The sequence below is a fragment of the Arvicanthis niloticus genome, chromosome 4 (assembly GCF_011762505.2).
Source record: "Arvicanthis niloticus isolate mArvNil1 chromosome 4, mArvNil1.pat.X, whole genome shotgun sequence".
NCBI lineage: Eukaryota > Metazoa > Chordata > Mammalia > Rodentia > Muridae > Arvicanthis > Arvicanthis niloticus.
Window position 1 is genome coordinate 117,835,354 of NC_047661.1, and position 19,059 is coordinate 117,854,412.

The 19,059-nt window shown below is 36.2% G+C and overlaps 1 protein-coding gene across 2 annotated transcripts in view; it reads left to right on the forward strand.

The window, feature by feature from the left end:
• Window positions 1-19,059, forward strand: part of Unc5c (unc-5 netrin receptor C) — a 338,360-nt gene that overhangs the window by 273,790 nt on the left and 45,511 nt on the right. Inside the window, exons 7-9 of one of the 2 annotated variants that reach the window (XM_034501256.2) lie at window positions 866-1,030; window positions 16,694-16,750; window positions 18,687-18,878. In XM_034501256.2, the coding sequence (XP_034357147.1) occupies window positions 866-1,030; window positions 16,694-16,750; window positions 18,687-18,878 (414 nt within the window). The remainder of the gene's footprint in view (window positions 1-865; window positions 1,031-16,693; window positions 16,751-18,686; window positions 18,879-19,059) is intronic. The other variant, XM_076933307.1, reaches the window with a different exon arrangement.

Genomic DNA, 19,059 nt, shown 5'->3' on the forward strand with positions numbered 1-19,059 from the left:
GTGAATTATAATTATTTATGTATTTCAAAGAAAATTCAAACACTTTTTAAACTTGGTTTAACAGTTTAATACTATTTTCGATATATATATATATATGTATTCATTTTGAAGTATAATAATTTATTCCATTTTTCAAATTAACATCAATTTACATATTCTCAAGATAGAGATATCTCAGCTCATTATTACTGAACTTTCTTACAAGTAATCCACCAAGATTAGAATGAAATGGAGTCAATTCTATATTACTATACCACTGCCAAATTAGAAATGTATTTAAATATCATTTCAGTATGAATAGAAATGTGTACACCATCAAATTATAGAATGGAATCATCAAATAGGCTGCAAAAATTATCATCTTTACAAGAAGGAATAGTGAAGGTTTCAGCAAAATCAAGTGGCCTGGATGAAAAAAAGAAAACAAAGAGTATAGAAGTCAAGAGATGAGGAAGAGAGGAGAAGATAACAGATGAGCTTTTTCACCACTATACATCCTTTGCTTCCAGCTCTCGTACACATTTGCTTTCACTGTTTAGTGACACTATAAGTGAAGAAATCTTTGATCAAAAAGGAAACCTTCTAATAATCAATACAGTATCCAGAAGCATCCCCTTTAATGAATAAATCTTGATTACATAGCTCCTGATATCCTGGAATGCCTCCTCTGACCCATTGCAGGGAACAAAATGCACACAACTCCCATAGGCAGAGCGTGAATCATCCACGAAAGGCTAAAGTGAATGCCAGGCTTTTCACTAGGGTACCTTCTTCTATTCTTGTTCTCGTGTTGGAATTGAGTTGTGCTTCTTTTACCCATTAAGTACTGCTCCTTCTCACCTCGTGCTGCCTTTTTTCATGGCAGTGGATGGCAGGTGGACTTCGTGGAGCAAATGGTCAACCTGTGGAACTGAATGCACCCACTGGCGCAGGAGGGAGTGTACAGCACCAGCCCCCAAGAATGGGGGTAAGGACTGTGATGGCCTGGTCCTCCAGTCCAAGAACTGCACCGATGGGCTATGCATGCAGGGTAAGTCAAAGTGAAGAAATGCAGGCATTGAATGAGGGAACCAAGACCAAGATCATTTGGATGTCTTCAAGGACTATTAGTAATTGAGAATGTTGAACAATAAAATTGTAATGATACAGCTCTATTTAGCTTTCTTTCATAACTGGTAAAAAGCTATTCTCATGAGAACTGGAATAAATAATAGCTGTATAATTAACAACTGTGACACACAGCATTGCTTTCATTCAAGCAAGAAACAATTCAGCCATTTCCATGGAGTGGCTGTCATTCTTTCCAGACCAGAGAACCGTTAACTCAGTTGTATTACCTTGCACATAAGGGTACCTTAAACTCCTCATAGACTCAAATCATGTCATCTAACAAGTGAGCTATTTGTTTGTAATGTATGCCTGGCAGGGAACCAACATCTTTGAAATACAAAATATACAAGGACATTAAATGTTTCTGCGGGTAGTTTTATGAACTACAGTAAATCTTTAGTAGGAACATCTTCACGACCTCTTGAAACTGCTGGGTCTGTGTTAAAAATTGCATCATGGGTATAATTTACCTGATTCAAGGAGAATATTTTTGATAAAATAATTTTTAGTGAGTGCAGAAGGTGACTCAGGTGCTATGGTAAATGTAACAAGCTATATTCTCTATTTTTCATGTCTTATGCTTAGAATATTTTTTTCTGTGAAAGGGTAGCTTGCTTTGAATTCTCGCAAACAACCAAACATTTGTTGGAAAGTTCTTTTCAGAATTTATCCTCTCTGCTCCTGACCATGAAGTAAAGTATATAGAATTGTTCAGGCAGATGGATTAAACAATGTGCTGTCAATGTGAATTTTAACTAATGGTGGCCAAATGTTGGCATTGCTCATGCTCACGCAAGTATAATGAGATGTATTCACGGAAAAGTATTTGTGAACAAGTATTTTGTTTTCACCATACACGTGCAACTTTGTTTACTTTTCAGAACCTTTAAAAAGAAATCTTACTTAAAGTGCAAATACATAATCATATTGCTCAAACTGAATGGAAATCCAGGAGCCTCTCAATTGGGCTCCACAAATATTGTCACTCGACTAAGCTTTTGATGACTAGGGACAGCTACCATGCCACAAAGGCAAAGATAAAGACAGCTGATTTATTAGTTATCTGTCTAGAGATACAGGCTTCATACCCAGACAAGAGTTTTAGTTGAGGATCAAAGTAACAACATGAATATATCACTTTTATTATTTTATATTCTCCTTTAGTATGAAACAATTTGATTGATGCAATTGGAAAGTACAAACATTTAGAGGGTTTGGGACGTTGTTTTTCTTTAGTATTTTCATCCTGTCTCAGTACAATAAAACAGTGTTGAATATTATCATAGCTTTTACCTCTACTCCACATATTTAAAAATTCCAGCCATCATAGATGACAATGAATGTAGTGCTATATGCTGGGACATTGGACCTTTCCTATACAAAATATTTTCTAATCTATGACATTTGTTAAATACATACCATTCAAACTAAGACCTCGTACCAGCAGTGCCTTAATATCTAGACTATCTTTCATAGTCATAATGAGGTTTTTCCTCATGATTAGATATTTGCCAGCAATAATGGCTTGCAGTGTTCTTATAACTAGGAAAGATGATTTGGGACAAAGGTGGTGTTGTTGCTTGGCTTTGTTTGTTTGGGTTTTTTTGTTTATGTGTTATCTTGCTGTTTTTAAATCAAGTGTCTTGTTGGACAAAAGCATTTTGGAGTTTGGATTGAGGTCGTTCAGGTAAAAAGCCATCTTTTTTCTGCTGCTGTGATTTCTTATGCTAGCAGTTCTTACCCAGTCAATAAACTCTCTCATCTGTCCTCCTACATCTACTCTGGTCTAGCTGAGAATTGTAGTCTATACCACTATTGATTTCCTGGGGGATAAAACAACGAAAGAGATACTGCTTTGCAGTGCAATTACAGTATTTTACAGTGTTAACCTCTAAGATTAGAATTTCTGGTGAAGTATTGCTATCTAAGTTTTGCAAAGAAATAGTATTACCTTTGGTTGATGACAAACAAAAGTCTATTTAGTGACAAAACTGCGTAGCTTGAAGGAACATGAATGTCCAAAAAGAAAAAGGAATGAACTAGAACAGAAAACCACAAAGTTGTAATTGCCAATGAGGAATTTATCATCTAATATGTATTTGCTTTGGGGTAATTCATATCTTAAATGTGCTAAGATATTCAGTGTAAATAATATTATCTCAACACAAAACTTGGTCTACGCAATGTCAAACCAGGTATGAAATAAAACAATTACATTTACAAATAATTTTAATAATTCTGTTATAAATTTTGGCATACTATTGTATAAAAGAAGCTCTGAGTTCCTCGTGGATCTGAGTAGGATTTAAGAGTTTCATAAAATCCATAGTATATTTTTTCTCAATAAGATAAATTGGCATTTAAGATCTATGAACGATAAGATTAATAGAAAATGATGTTTTCAATATTTAGTCATTATTTTCCTCAAAGCCAGCAAATTTTGACACATTAATTCCTTTACCACCTAAATATAAGCACCTTTGACTCAAAGCACATAGACTATAAGTTAAAATGTTACAGTTGTAAATATGAGTATACACAGAGAGACAAAGACGACAGACAGACAGACAGAAAGACAGACAGACAGTGAGAGAAAGAGACAGAGAAACACAAAGACAGAGACACAGAGAGACAGAAGAAGGGAAGAAAATCTACATGTGCCAAGAGGGCAATTATAAGGCAGAGGCTGTTAGAGATGCCAGAATGGCTGAGAGCCAAAGTGGACATGATTTAGGTCTTAGAGTACATGGGACTTAGGATTTGGCTTGGGGTCAGAGGCTTTGTGAAAAAACTGGGCTGAGACTTGAAACAAGGACTCAGAATAAAGCTGTAATTCATTAATTATTGCAAAGCATGAAAGCAACTAGAACTTTTTTGCCCACCATTTCAATGAAACCTCAGGAAAATCATGGTAAGGAAAAGAGAAATAAAGTCTTCATTTAAGTCAAAAAAATCTGTAGTAAATCCACGGTGTTACACCCAGCTATGTTGTGAAGCTTAAGATATTCTACAGTAAGCAAAAACCAGAAAGATATCCTTGGAATAGCTTCTGAGGCAGGATAGCAGACAGCAAGTTGCTATATATGTCCCTTCTGCAGTCTCAGTCTATTAGTCTATGATGAAAGGAGGCAGTTCCAGAAATCATATGAAATAATGAAGTTTAACATCTCCCAAGATTAAGTGTACAGGACAACCTCCAACAAAACAAACAAGTAAGTATTCTAACCGCAGGGACTCAGGACAATCTGAATTAAAATATATAGTAAATCTAAATATAAAGTAACTATTTCACAATGAAAGAATAGAATCCTGTTATAATGGTGGGTACATTTTGAGGAATCAAATGGAGTGCTAAAATAATGAAACTCAATGATTGAAATTTAAAACTCCATAGAAGAGGAAAAAACAAATTAGGTTTACCTGTAGATACGGTGAAGAGAAAATCAAGAAACAGATCTAATAGAAGTGAAGGAAACAGATAAAATAAAAGTAGGTTCCATGAGCAACAGTGAGGCCATTGGACGTTAATACAAGCAAATCCAACATGTATTAATCAAGACAGCAGCACTGAAAGAGCCTGTCAGACAAATAAGCAACAAAATATTCATTTGCTTCTCATAAAACTCACTATGTGAACAGCAAAATCTAAACTTAGCATTGATGCTATCAAAGAATAATTGAAGGCCAGCTGAAATTAAGTAGAAAGTAAATGATATTAATATAAAATATAAGAAGCTAGAACTAAGGGAGGATTTCAAAATTTCATTTTTTATTCTGGAAAAAAATAAGTCATACTTTTCATGTCTGATTTTATTGACACAAGTGATACAGATATAATGGTAAGAGTCTACAAATATATAAATTGAATATATAAACTCAAGGTTAAAAATTTACAAATACAAAAGCAAAAAAATGGCCAATGTACATTTTGTACGATGACAAAAGAAATATACATATCCCAAAAACTACAATGTAAATGAACTAAACTCATCTTTTTGATAGAACTTTAAAACCTATAGAAATCTAGCTTTATGTTTTTGATGAGTTCAATGCTTAAATCACCATGAGAAAGATTAAAATTTAAGGCACAGAACTTATCTATTTTAAATGACTGATTAATATATTTGACTATCATTTTGATGATTCTTTATTTTTTATTATCCCTAAGTTCATATTAGTTACTATTCATACCTCTAATTTATAGAGTTAATTTGCTTGGATACTGTATGTTTAAAATGTTTAATTTCCCTTTGAAGTAATATTCTATTGTTTACTAAGCTTATGATGGTTTCATAAGACACCTAAGTGAAGAGACTATATCACAGATATTAAAGTTGACAACAGAGGAACACATTCAGTGTTACCTTCTAATCTCTGCAAATAGACACATGTACATATCACACATGGACACCTCTCTCTCTCTCTCTGTCTCTGTCTCTGTCTCTGTCTCTGTCTCTCTCTCTCTCTCTCTCTCTCTCTCTCTCACACACACACACACACAGTTTTGAGGATCACTTCTAAAATTATCTAATATTTGAAAGATGATTATACTAAATGTTGGGGCATTTGTAGTAGAAACTTGTACATTACTAGTAGAAATTCAGATATTCATAATTATTTCAGGAAAATTTTAAATTGTATTCTATAATACACCAATCTTAATTGAATGAATAGATGTCAAGGAATTAATATAAAAACACTTCATATATATGTATATATACATATATACATATATATGTCACATATGTCTATAGACTTTTATTTGTTTCTATTTTTATTATTATAAAGCCCTTTTAAAAATCTTTGAGCATTTCTTGTCTATACAAAATATCCTGATCTTACCCTCCCTCTAACTTTTCCTAACTCCTCTCTACAGCTCCCCTCAGCACCTCACTCCCAACTTTATTTAAATGTGTATGTGTATAAAACCATTGAGGCCAATTAGTGATACTCATACACATATGTGAAATCATACACTGTGACATCCTAAGAATGGCCACAAACCAAAGAAAAGTAGCTCTCACTTCCCCAGCAGCCAGAAACTGTCAAGAATTCTTCAAGTGGGGATGGGACCTCCGTAGCCCCTTCTCTATGCTGGATGTTTGCACTGATCTGATTGTGTGTGGGTCATAGTCAGGTAATACCACAGCTGCTATGAGCTTGCAGGCATATCACCCATGCCATGATCAGCAGATAGCACTACTCCCTACAGTCTGTCATAATCTAAACCCAGAAAAGCAGGTTTTGGATTTATATGCGTTTTCTATAGCTATACAAAAGAGAGTGTATGAAAAGATTGTTGAAAATTATTCTATTCCTGGGTTTATGAGACTATCAGTATGGTTTTCTTTTCCTATATGATCTCTGTTCTGCACATTCATTTTATACTTGGTCTTCTATTACATTTCTAGTTATAAACAGCATTTTCAGAAAGAAGTGTTCAAGGAAGACTAATGTCCTGCCATGATCTGACACTGGGTCTTCTGAATCTGTGATGTAGCACTATTGGTATTGTATCTTAAGATCTAGGTCATGTTGATTCAAATTAGATTATTAGCAGTATTTAATACAATGCTGGAGAATAGACTAGTTGTAGAAAAACAAGGTTGGCAAGAGATACTAAAAGCTAGTAAATCATATAGTTTGAAGACATCAAGATTTGGAATTGAATTATGGTTTTCCAATATTTCCCAGTTTTCTGTCATGCCCATATCACTCAGGGCTTACAAACACTCTTGTTCTTAGAATATTGATATATCAGAGTCATTGTGCAATGCTGTGAAACAATGTCTGGGAAACAAGATCCAAATATTTAAGATACGTCAAAGCTCCACTAAATTTACGTTTATTTTAATATCACATGGGGGGGGGGACATAGACTTATTGACCTCAAACAAAACAAGCAGTTGACACTTTGAGACAACCCATTGGTCCCTTCAAACCAAAACGTTGAGAAGTCTGATTGTACTAAAATATACTAACAAAGGTAATTGAAGGCAGCAGAGTCTCTAAATAAACTCTAAAGAAATTGGACTTTTTTGTAGGCTACACTATTACTCTTCTAAAAAAAAAAAATGAAACCATTTCAAACACTGGAGGATTTTAGTGCATTGACCAGCATGAATTATATCAAACAACAAAAGTTGCAAAGATAGGATTTTTCACATTGAAACTGAGAAAAACATCTATCTGGCTGTTGTGATATGATAAAGAAATAAAGTTCACAACAAATTTCAATGTCTTTATGTAATAATGCCTATTCAGAAGGCAGTGCTGTAGGGACTACCTTACTTATTTTCTATTAAAATACTTCAGCTTCTTTATTATCTGAACATGATATAAAGGAAGCTACTCCCCGTATTTGAAATAGGATTACATGAGATGATCTGATGACAGAGCAATAGAGAAAGTAACATAAGGACACACAAAGACAGAACAAAATAATAACAAAGCCCATAGAAAATATTTTTAAACACCAAACCAATGAATAGGCTTGTTTTGTGTTGAATATATAGATATTCTTTTTTTTTTTTACATCACTAGAGTCCGTTTTATTTGATTAAAACTGTGGGCCTTTCATGAATGGGACCTCATTTTTACCCACAGAGTCTTTTACAGACACTATTCAACCTTTTTATTATATGAACTTTAGTATTTTAGATACTAAATTGAATATTTGTCATTTTATAACTATCTTATTTAACATAATGATATATTTAAATATGCTCTAAATATTTATTTTTTTCCTTTTTTATTAGATATTTTATTTACACTTTAGATGCCATCCCCTTTCCCCACCCCCCTTTAGAAAACCGCTATCCCATGCCCCCTTTTTCTTTTTGCATTTATACATTTTTTAAAAAATGTTAATCATAGGCTTTATAAGTTTGGTGTTGCTCAATCAGAGGTGTAACCCACTACTCAACCTCGATATATCAACTATCTTTGACTGGTGGAGATACATGAACATCTGCCTCCCTGTCTCCCCCCCTATTCTTAAGAGCATGTAATGTCTTATAATAGTTTGATTCATGTTTTCTTCCTTTGGAAAATAGTCATCCAAAGAATAAATGTAGTCTGGTTTTAAATGTGTACTACTGGGTTAAATGTGTACATTCCTATGAATTTTATCTTTTAATCTCATTTAAATATGAATTTTCACACTGATATGTGCAAGAGTACAAATCTGACCTTGGAATTCCTTCTTGCTGAAGAGAGTTTATGCTATAGACAAATTATAAGTTGCAGTTGCCAAACCAGAACTGCCTGGAACAGTCTGCATCAGTGAACCCCCTGACTCTGGGAAATTAAAATGTTATGCATTGTGCAAATTTAGCACTTTCTACTCATTAAAACATTTGCATGTCACACGGCTCGGCTCTTCCATCGGTTCTCACCAGAGAAAGTAGCAGAACTCTCTGCATGTAAATTTCAGTGTGGACACGCTGCATATCGGGCTCCTGCAACACCAGGTACTTATAACATAGGGAAATCATTTACCTAACAAATCACCCTGCCCTGGCTGCAGAATGATGTGTTTATAACTGCCTGCGGTGGGCACTTGCCAAGGTGCTAGTCACTTTGCAGCAAAATTCTTGTCAACACAGCAGTTTGGGAGTAAAGCGTAGCTTTGAGTGTTAGACAGCGAGCACTTTTTTATCTGAAGTTAGAAGTTGATGTCATAGCTGGGTTTCTATAGTTCATGATATGTGCAGTGTCCCAGATGGCAAATAAATATTCTGCCCATGAACTTCCTGCCCAACACAGTCCTCGATAGTCTCTGGCATAAGCAGTGTGGTCTGTCTTTCTACTTTCTGGTAAAACATTTTCCTGCTTTTAAAAGCAAGGATGTGGTCAGAAACTTTAGGCCACAGAAATCTGATGCACACCTATAGAGCCCGAAGAGGTTAGTGTGAGAAGACAAAAGCCAGATCTTTCACCTCTGGTGGCCTCTCTTGGAGATCAGGAAAAATAGAGCTCTATAGGAAGAGAAAAATGCCACTATACAGGCAGAGCAAAATGGGATGATAAATTGACTTTCATTTTAGCATAAAAAAGTCATCAGATTGGCTGATAGTCTTTAGGATTAAATCACCTTAGTTCAAGATTCCACACTGTTTTATTCTGTTTGTCTAAAGTCTTTGTTATGATGGAGTCATGATGAATGCTACCACCCCTGAACTTACTAATGTTTTATTCTTCTTCTAAAACATTGATGGCTTTGGGTTGTCCAGCATAAAAGCACTTGGGCATCTGACACATACATAAGTTTGCTTCTGGTGAACTGAGATGAATTTCAGGCAATTATGCTGCATCCGATATGAGTCCTAAGATAAGACCTTTTTCCTGATGGGCTTTTAATCATCTGCTGCCTGTTTTCAGAACAAACGTGTGCTGGCAACTGTTACAAACAAGGTCATGAACCAACTTAGTGTGGCATGGTCTGTGTCCCCTAAAAGATGGAGCAACAGATAGCCACAGGTACCTCAGCTGCCTGACATCCATAAGAAAATGCTCCTCTCCATTTTTGTTGTCATGTCTTCTAATTTACATATTCAGTTGCTTGGATCTGTGTAAGCCCCATCAATAATGAACCCTCAGAAGAGTAGGTGAATTATAGTAAACGACCTTGTGTGTTTTTAACAAACCTGACCTTTGACATCATTAGTGCTCTGGTGGGTTTATAAAATAAGCCCTGACTTGGGAGGAGGGGAAAAAAATAACCTGGGCATGTTTATCTTTGAGGCACTCTTGAGGCTTAACAAGAAAATTTGCATCAGAAGAAATGTGATCAAGATGTGAATATCTGACATGTTAGGTTGCTGTGAAATCACTGGCAAACAGACCAGGCAGCCAGGTCAAGGAAAAGGGCAAGTCTACCTGGAGCAGATTCTTCTAATGAACAGATCTTTAAAATGAAAAAAAAAAATTGTCTTAGAAAGTTTCCTAGTGAATATATGTCAAATAGATAAATACAACTAAACTAGCTAAACTGTGGTAATTTGAGAACATTAGTTTGAGCCAGATGTGGTGGCTCATGGCTATTTATAATCCCAGCACTTGGGAGGATAAGGCAAGAAAACTGAGGCTGAGGCTAGCTTAGGCTATATAGTGTGTTCTAGACCAGAATGAGACACACCATAAGATCTTGTCTCAAACATAAAAAGCAAAGTAAAACCAAAGAACTACAAACTTGCAAAGAACATGTAACAAATACATCTGCGAACAGTTGAATGATGCTATTGAGTTATGAAGTCATCACCATCTCAGAGAAGAATTGGTCCTCGTCTCTAAAGGTCTCATAACATCCTGAACCCTGTTTATACATGTTATTATAGTACAAGCAATGCCATACCAGGTGGCAGTAAGTAATCCATGGAGGCAGGCGAGAATACGGATAGTACCATGGCATCTCCATCTTGACTAGCTTAACTTCAAATGTAGAGTTTTAATTCTTACAGCATCTATGTTCATGCCTCCCTTTGAAATATTTCCTAAGTATGGGTCAGGGGTTCTCAAATTTTAGAGAACCTGCAATTATCATGTCTTATTTTTATAGTTAAAGAAATTTCAGCTTTAATTTTAATTCTCTTCTGTTTTAATATCATAAAGTACTGTTGGGTTATGGCTGAAATTGTTCCTGACTGTAGTCTTTAATGTCACACATGGTCAAATGGAGACAAAAATGACTGGAGGTTAACTTAATACTCAAAAGATAGAAAACATGACTTCATAGATGGATCTTTTGACTACCACTAATAATTGTTCTATTATGCAAAGTAAGACACTTTGAAACACTGAATAGAAACTACTGATCCTTCTGAGACCCACAGGCAAAGGTTGAAGCCACTACATAAACCCAAATCTTTCTTTACTTTTACTCCTTTTCCAATATGAGCTCCTTTACCAGGTCTTACTGCTTTATTGTTTTGAGTTTTTCTGGGGCTTGGAGGATAGTATGCAGTCCTGAGGATGTGAGTGCTGACCCATTGTACCCGCACAGTGGTCCTTGCCTGTGGTCCCAGAGCTGAGGAGATAAAGACAGGTGGGTTGCTAGGGCTTGGTGACTGTCCTATGTATCTGAATCAATGACCTCCATGTTGTGAGTAGAATGGTACTACCCACACTTAAGGTTGGGTTTACCTATCTTAATTGCCTTTACCAAAAAATAGCTTAGCATCTCTGTTTTGACTAGCTTGGTTCCAAACGTAAAGAGTTTTAATTCTACACCATTTGCATTCATATTTTCCTTTTAAATATGTCCAGAGATTTGTTTCCATGGTGACTCTAAATCCTGTCAGGCTAATCAAAATTAGCCTTCACAATAATATGTGTACAAAAAGATTACTTATAGCATAAAAAGTAGTTAATAAAACTATTTCAGTCATAAAGCTAAGATTATTTTTTTTACTGTCACCTAATATTCATACATCATTGAAGGCAAACCTGTTTTGAAAAACCTAGAAACATATAAGTAGTCAATTTGGAGGGGGGCAGGGTAGAAATTCTAGTCCTGTTCCTGATAATGCCCAAATGAAACCCCCACCAAATAGTCTGTATTCAGGTGGGTAACTATAAAGATCTCAAGTACTGAACATATCTTCAAAGATGATATGTTGTTACTGAAATTTAAAACCAAAGAAATATCTCTTTCCATTGAAGATAGTAAGATATGTCTCTTTCCATTTAAGATAGTAAGATAGTTGGTTTCATAAAAGTTGAACATCACTTAGAAATTATTGGAACAAGTGTGAAATGGACACCCTGGGGTCAGGCAAGGCAAAACTGAGACATCAACATGATTGAGAAGAACGGCTGGAACCATGTCATTTGTTTGAATTTAAACTTGGATACTATTGGAATTATCATTTCTAGCCTTTGAGACCCAGCATCCTTGACTGGAAATGTTTAGACAACATGATCTCTTGAAATGATGGTCTGGACAATTATGGGATGCTTTTGAAATCAAAAGAGCATTTCAAAAATTGCTCAAGAGACCTGCTCTTGTTTTCAAATGCTTAGTACCTTTCTTTAAAAATGTTCTCCAGGATGAGGGCCAACAAGGGGACCTAAGAGGCAGCCTGCAGTCAAGGACAGCCTAATGACCTGAGTCTGATACCAATCCAATGGTGGGAAAAAGAACTGTCTCCTGAATGTTGTTCCATGACCTTCACACATATGCCTAAGCACCAATACTTAGACACATAAGTGCATATAATAATTATCAATTAATTTTTTCTGCATAATTAAATCTTCCACTTCTAGTATTCCAAGTTAAGAAAACTTCCTCTCTAAAAAGTAAATTTTGTTTAAGAATAAAATGTTTATTCTCCTTTTTATCCTCCTCTGGAATTGGTTCCATATAGGCCTAAATGCTAAGGCTACTGCATCCTGCCCTGGGACTCCGACCTGTGACAGAAAAGACCAATCCAAGGGATGTGAGTTTGAGGTTATGGAGGGCTTTTTGTTTTTAAGAATGTTTGTCTCATTATGGGACATTAAGTGTCCGTGGACCTCAATTGCTAAATGCCAAAACAATCCCCCAAATGGTATGAGAATTCAAAGAACAGAAGCCAGCACTTCTGTCCCATTCCAAATTGCTTGCTGAGAAAAAGAGCATCTCAGTTGAAAAATCAGGCCAGTGCCAGTTTTCACTCTGCTCCTGGAAGCTTGCTCTTGAAACATATCACTGTATGGTTGCCAGAAGCCACAAAGGCCAAGCACAAACCCCTTTCAACGGGGACAGTAAAAGAGTATATAGTACTTAAAAGAGGGCATTGCCCATGGCTTCTCAGAGAAACTGGGCTTCTTGGTCCTGCAATAACTAGGGAGCTGAAATTCAGGCAAGTTTTCTGAGGTCACTCATTAACTAGGCCACATTCACTGTACAAGAAGCAAGTTTTAGAGCCCAACATGGCAGCACAGCTAAACACTCTGCTTCCTAATGATATTGACCATAACTGTTTGCCATTTATTGGTTAGAAGCACATTGTGAATCTGATTTCTCTTTTCTACAGCTATGGAAGTAATACCTATAGTCCTCTGATATTTGGTGACGAGGTCTTTGGCCTCTCTCAGCTTAAGACATGGTGGAACCAGGATTCTAACAAGTTCACCAGGCTGACAAGTTCACATCCATGAATTCAAGTTCACTACGCTGGCCAGCATCACTGGTGTTCTTTCAGTTGGCTCTAGTTTAAGTCTAAGAGAAGTTAAGTGAAATCCCCAAGATAGGAACTAGTTTCCAAATTGACTCTATAAAACTATCATTTTGTACTTTGGGGACTGCACCCAGCTGGGCTACCGTGTTAACTGAGGAAAATGTGCCCTATTGTCTTGGTAGAGACGAATCAAATGGAGAAACATAAAAACAAGCTCTGGAAAATGCTCCTGTCTGTGTTCTTTCATTTACGGGATGCAATAATCATTCTTTCTCTGATTCCAGCCACCTAAGAGTATTTTCCATATGTAATTGCAGAAGTGTTTAGAAAGGGATGGAAGAGGTTTCACAGAGTTGGCTCCAAAACTCTGTTACCAGTGCTTCCCTACCATAGTAAATTGGGGTATTGTGAACTCTTAATATTGGTCTGTTTTAGGTTTTCCCATATAGGAAACTACAAGTTTCCCCTCCATTGATCCTAATTCACTATGAGAAATAACTGACAGTGAATGAGACAATTAGTTTTGTAATATTTTGTCTTACTGAAAACAACTTCAAATAAAAGCTCTTCACTAAATAAACAGATATATTTAAAACTATCTCCCAGCTGTGCATTAACAGAAATATTATGGATCCAGTCCTTCTGTAATTCATTCTCTGTAGAGAATCCAGTGTGACTTACTCATGTTTCAAACACATAATTTTTATTTTGTTTGTCATAAAATTAAAAGTTCTTGTAGAGCAGTAGGCCTCCATGATCTGCTGCTCCTTATATCTCTAATAATGGTCCATATAGCCTTGCTGTATTGTATATTATGATGATGGGTACGATAGTAATGTTGGTAACAATGACAATAATGATACTTTAAAACAGGTCTCATGTATATCGGGCTATTCTTGAAGTTGCTATGTAGCTGATGATAACTTTGAACTTCTGACCATCCTGCCTCTACCTCCCAAGTAGAGATTACAAGTGGCCATCACCATATTAGATGCTGCATTTATTAGGGCTGGTTACCAACCCCAAGGCTTTGCACAGGCAAACCTCTCACAACTGAGCTTCAACAGTCTATGTGTTTGATGTTTAATGAATGCTTTCAATTTCAAAAATGATCTTGTCTATCCTGTGATTTGTGTACTTATTTCCTGCTAAATATATACCAGAATGAGAAGTCTCAGGCAGCAGGGAGTCCTCTACCATACTACATTAGAATTCAGAACATAGTAGAGTTCAAAAGCACCAACTGAATGAGTGATTGAGTGAATGAATGAGTGAATTCTTAACTCTTTGCCTGGAGTTAAAGTCTAAGAATCATCCCATACGACATGAATTTAGTTATTGAATTGTGTAGGTATAAATAAATATGGGACATTAGAAAATGAAATAAAAACTATATATATTTCTATTTTTCTTTGTTTTGCCTGTCAAGAACAGGAGTCTTACTGAAAAGTTGGACCAGCCATCAGGGGGAACCAGGAACTGCATTATAGAGGATACATCTCAGATCGTGTCATTTGTCTCTGGACTCCATCTTTCCTGTCATGAGATTTGGAGTTCATGCTCATTCAGGCCCCATAAGTGATTACCAGCATTTTCCAGATCATCTCCAAGTGTTTGTTTCATACCCATATCCTCATCTTGTCACATGTGAAAGAAACATTTCTGAACATTCCTTTGAGTAGCATCCTTGCTTCCAAGAGAAGGGCTTCACCTTTGGCATTCCTCTCACAGCAAACTTGTTTTAAGTAAAAACAAGTCCCATATCCTCATCTTGTCACATGTGAAAGAAACATTTCTGAACATTCCTTTGAGTAGCATCCTTGCTTCCAAGAGAAGGGCTTCACCTTTGGCATTCCTCTCACAGCAAACTTGTTTTAAGTTCAAGTAAACTTGTTTTGCCCTAAGTCCTTGGGTTTCTAAAGCCTCAATTCGTCCCAATTGTCCTTTTATTGAGTTCAAAGACTGCAAATGGAAAAAGGCTATTACCAGACTGAGATGTTTAAAAATGAAAGCCAAACTAATACATGGAGTCTGACAACTGGGATAAGGAATATAATATTTATAAAACCGAGTAGGAGGTTGCAATCATTGCTTTAAAATAAAGCATTAAATATTAATTCAGAGCAAACCTATCTGTGCTCTGGCAAGCCTTGCTTTCATTAAAGTAGCATTGTGTGTTTTTCTGGAATTAACTCCCAAATAGGTAAATAGCTGGTGAGTAGAGAGCATTCTGCTGGCTGCAGAGAAGCTACCTGCAGCATTAGAGTCGCCCTTACTATTAAAGTCTTCCAGACCTTCACTTTGAACTAATTAATTGTGATTCTTATGGTTTCTCTCTAGTTCCTGCCCTTGAGTATTTCTAGAAATGTTTAATTCACGTACTCATGTTCATCTTCATTTGATTAATCCAAATGATGCTATATTATTTGATTAATTCATATGCTGTAGAATATTAAATCTTAGTGAACGTTGGATAGCAGTTTTAAGTTGGACTTATATTTCTTGCCATAGCTTTCTCATTTCAATGAGGCTTTCTGTCCTCGTTTTGTCCCTAATTTGTGCCTATTGTCCACTTCACATTGGCATTTTTAGTATTATGTTAGTATCCTCATTGTTTCCTAATCAGAATGCACTCAAAAGAAACCTTACTGTGCTTCTTCTGCATCTTGAATGCAATGAGGTTATTATTTATTATCTGGTCTATGAATAACTTCCCCTAAAGCACTATAATTAATAATCCTATAATCCTTAGTCCTATTGATTTTTAAACAATTTCAAAAAAAATCACCCAGGTATCATTGCATTGACAGTCTGCACAGTCCTCAGGCAGTCTCCATGGAACAAGCAACAGCCAAAAATCCTAAAGTGAGCCTGAGATGAGGGAGAGGTGATCACTGGTCCACTGGGCAAATGGGTACTTAACCTTTGACCAGTGATGACAGGCCTGCTCTAGTTCTGTGAGGCCAAAAGCAAGCAGTTATGATTAAATAAAAAAGAAAAAGAAAACTGTTCCAAGCCTTCTGAGCATGTACTGGGAATTAAAGCATATGGCGGGGAAGAGGAAAAAAAGATTTTCCTTGTGCTAATGACCCTCGATGTCTGAAATAAATTAGATCCACTAGAGTTTATGCTCAATAAAAGAAAGACTTTAAGCACTCCAAAGTTAGTGACTCGAGACCAGTTTTTGCTCTGAAATTCAATCTGCCTACTTATTAATTCTTAGTGAGGCTCCAGAGCAAATGGGGGGCACAAAAATCATAATTCTATAGTGAACCAGAATTTTAAAGGACTACGGGTTTCTTTTCCTTTTTACTTTTAATTAGACCATTCTTTTCACACTTCCTATTTTGTTTTCATCCATTAATTTGATTTTATTCCCATTTCTGTTTCATTGTTTTGTTTATTGTTTTTTTCTTTTCAAGGATTCATTTACCCCATTTCAACTGAGCACAGAACCCAGAATGAATATGGATTTTCTTGTAAGTTTGATGTTTGGATTTTATGTTGGGAAATAACCCTTTAACATTATTACCCCCATTCAAGTTTGCCTTTCCTTGGCTCACAGATGTGCACACAAGAAACAGGAGCCTAATGTATTCTAACATGAAAAAAACAAATTAGATTTTCGATGCTGAAGAGAAGAAAGGGTCATTTCAAGTCGCTGCCAGCTTTGAAAGCTATCAGTCTACCATTGAAAACATGCGTCCCCATCACTGAGAAAACATATCACGAAATTGGCTGGTATACATAAAGGGCAGGGTTCAAATACTCAAAAGGAACGATTGAGAAAATGCAGATCTCTTGAGCTATACATCATGAATGAGTCCTGGAAAGCAGGAAAGATTGGATATACTATTCTGAAGAGAATTACGAATTCCTTTACAGGGTCTCTAATAAAACCCCACAGCAGAGTAGAGGCAGCATTTTGACAGCAGTGTTCACATAATGAGGAGTGTTGGGATGCTGAAGAACTGCTGTCAATCAATATTGACTGGATTGATGGGAAAGTTGAGATACTGGGAAGGGTGATGCTTTTTTTAAAGAGGACACTTTCCAGGCGTAGATTTATATAAACTGCCAGTGTAATTAAAGACTGGGACACAAGAATGTGGGTAATTACTAAGAAATTCTGGCAGATAAAATGATGAGTTATTTCAACATGTAAACCATATGGCTTTTTGTCTTAAGAGAGAGGAATGATTTCTCAAATTTTAGATCACAAAATAACTTATAGATTTAAAAATCTTCTCACCTGCTTCTCAAAAATGTATATGTATATAAATTGACCATGACATTTGGAGTTGTCCTAGACTACCAGAAGCATCAATTTCAGTATCTCTTTTACAGTGAGGAAGCTGCAGCTCTGTTTAATTTGCTCAATATTTTTGATGGATCTAAAAGGAAAGACCAAACCATGTCAAACTGAGGCAACAAAACTTTTATTTTTATCTGATTAATTTTAATAATCAGCTTCTGTCACCTTCTCCAGTTTAATGTTTCATGCCACCAAAGCAACAGGCGCCACTTATAAGAATTTTTTTTGTTGTTGTTACCATTACCTAGAAATAGCCCCTATGGATGGCACCTTGTGCTGGTCAAATACTTATTTGCCTCCTGAGGTAGCCTGGCCTTTCTGATCACTGACCAAAATCTTTATCTTATTCAACAAATCATAGACCTGTAGCTTATTCCCATCATGAGAAGCTTAGACAAAAAGCTCTACCAAGGGCTCACAGGAAGCTCAAAATGGGAGATAATACTGTATCTGCATCAAAAGCTGGAACTCACATTAGCTTCTGCCCTGGATTTGGGCTTCAGAAAGCTCACCTTTCTAATCCACCATACTTGCTCCTCAAGTTTACTTTTCTCTATTTGCCCAAATCCCATCCATTCTCATACTGATTGAAGGGGAAGAGAGAAGAGTGTATTGGAAATAATTTTATGACTTCAAATGATGCCTAGAAGAACATCTTGGTTCACTCCACATACAGATTAAAATCATACCAGATGTATCTGAAAGTGTTTATGGGTTTTTTTTTTTTTTGAAGTATCAATGAATCAAAAAACACTTCCAAACTTTTTTACCTGAAAGGAGTAGTAATAAAGTTTTTATTTCCCATGGTTTGGAATGGGTTGGGCAGCAGTTTCTTTAAATGCCTGGCAATAAATAGTTTGTTATGCTGCCCAATTATAAGATAGATTAGTGGGTAGATTGATGTAGAGTGAGAAAGAAAAAGAAACCAGAGATAATTTTCCACTGAAAAGCCACAGTCATTTTATATAGCTTTTGAAATAGACTTGAAATTAACCCATAAAAAATGGCAATAAATGTCTGAAAAAATTACTGCAATACATATGTGTTCTATGGGAAGTTTGTAGAAGCAGTTGGCTGGATGTTTCCCTCTCTCTTTCCAGCTGCTCCTGACTCAGATGATGTTGCTCTCTACGTTGGGATTGTGATAGCTGTAACCGTTTGTCTGGCAATCACTGTTGTGGTGGCCCTGTTCGTGTATCGGAAGAACCACCGTGACTTTGAGTCTGACATCATTGATTCCTCAGCACTCAATGGCGGCTTTCAGCCTGTGAACATCAAGGCTGCCAGACAAGGTCAGTGGGTTTTCTACACTATGAGTTATACTTTGGAGTGAGCAGTGTGCCCACATACCTACGAACTCAGTAGCATTTGAATCATCCAGCTGAGCCAGAATATTAGCTGAGAGAAAGGCAGAGATTTTGGCTTTGTTCATGATAGAAATGAAATCATTCTATACAATCAGTCACAGTTGTT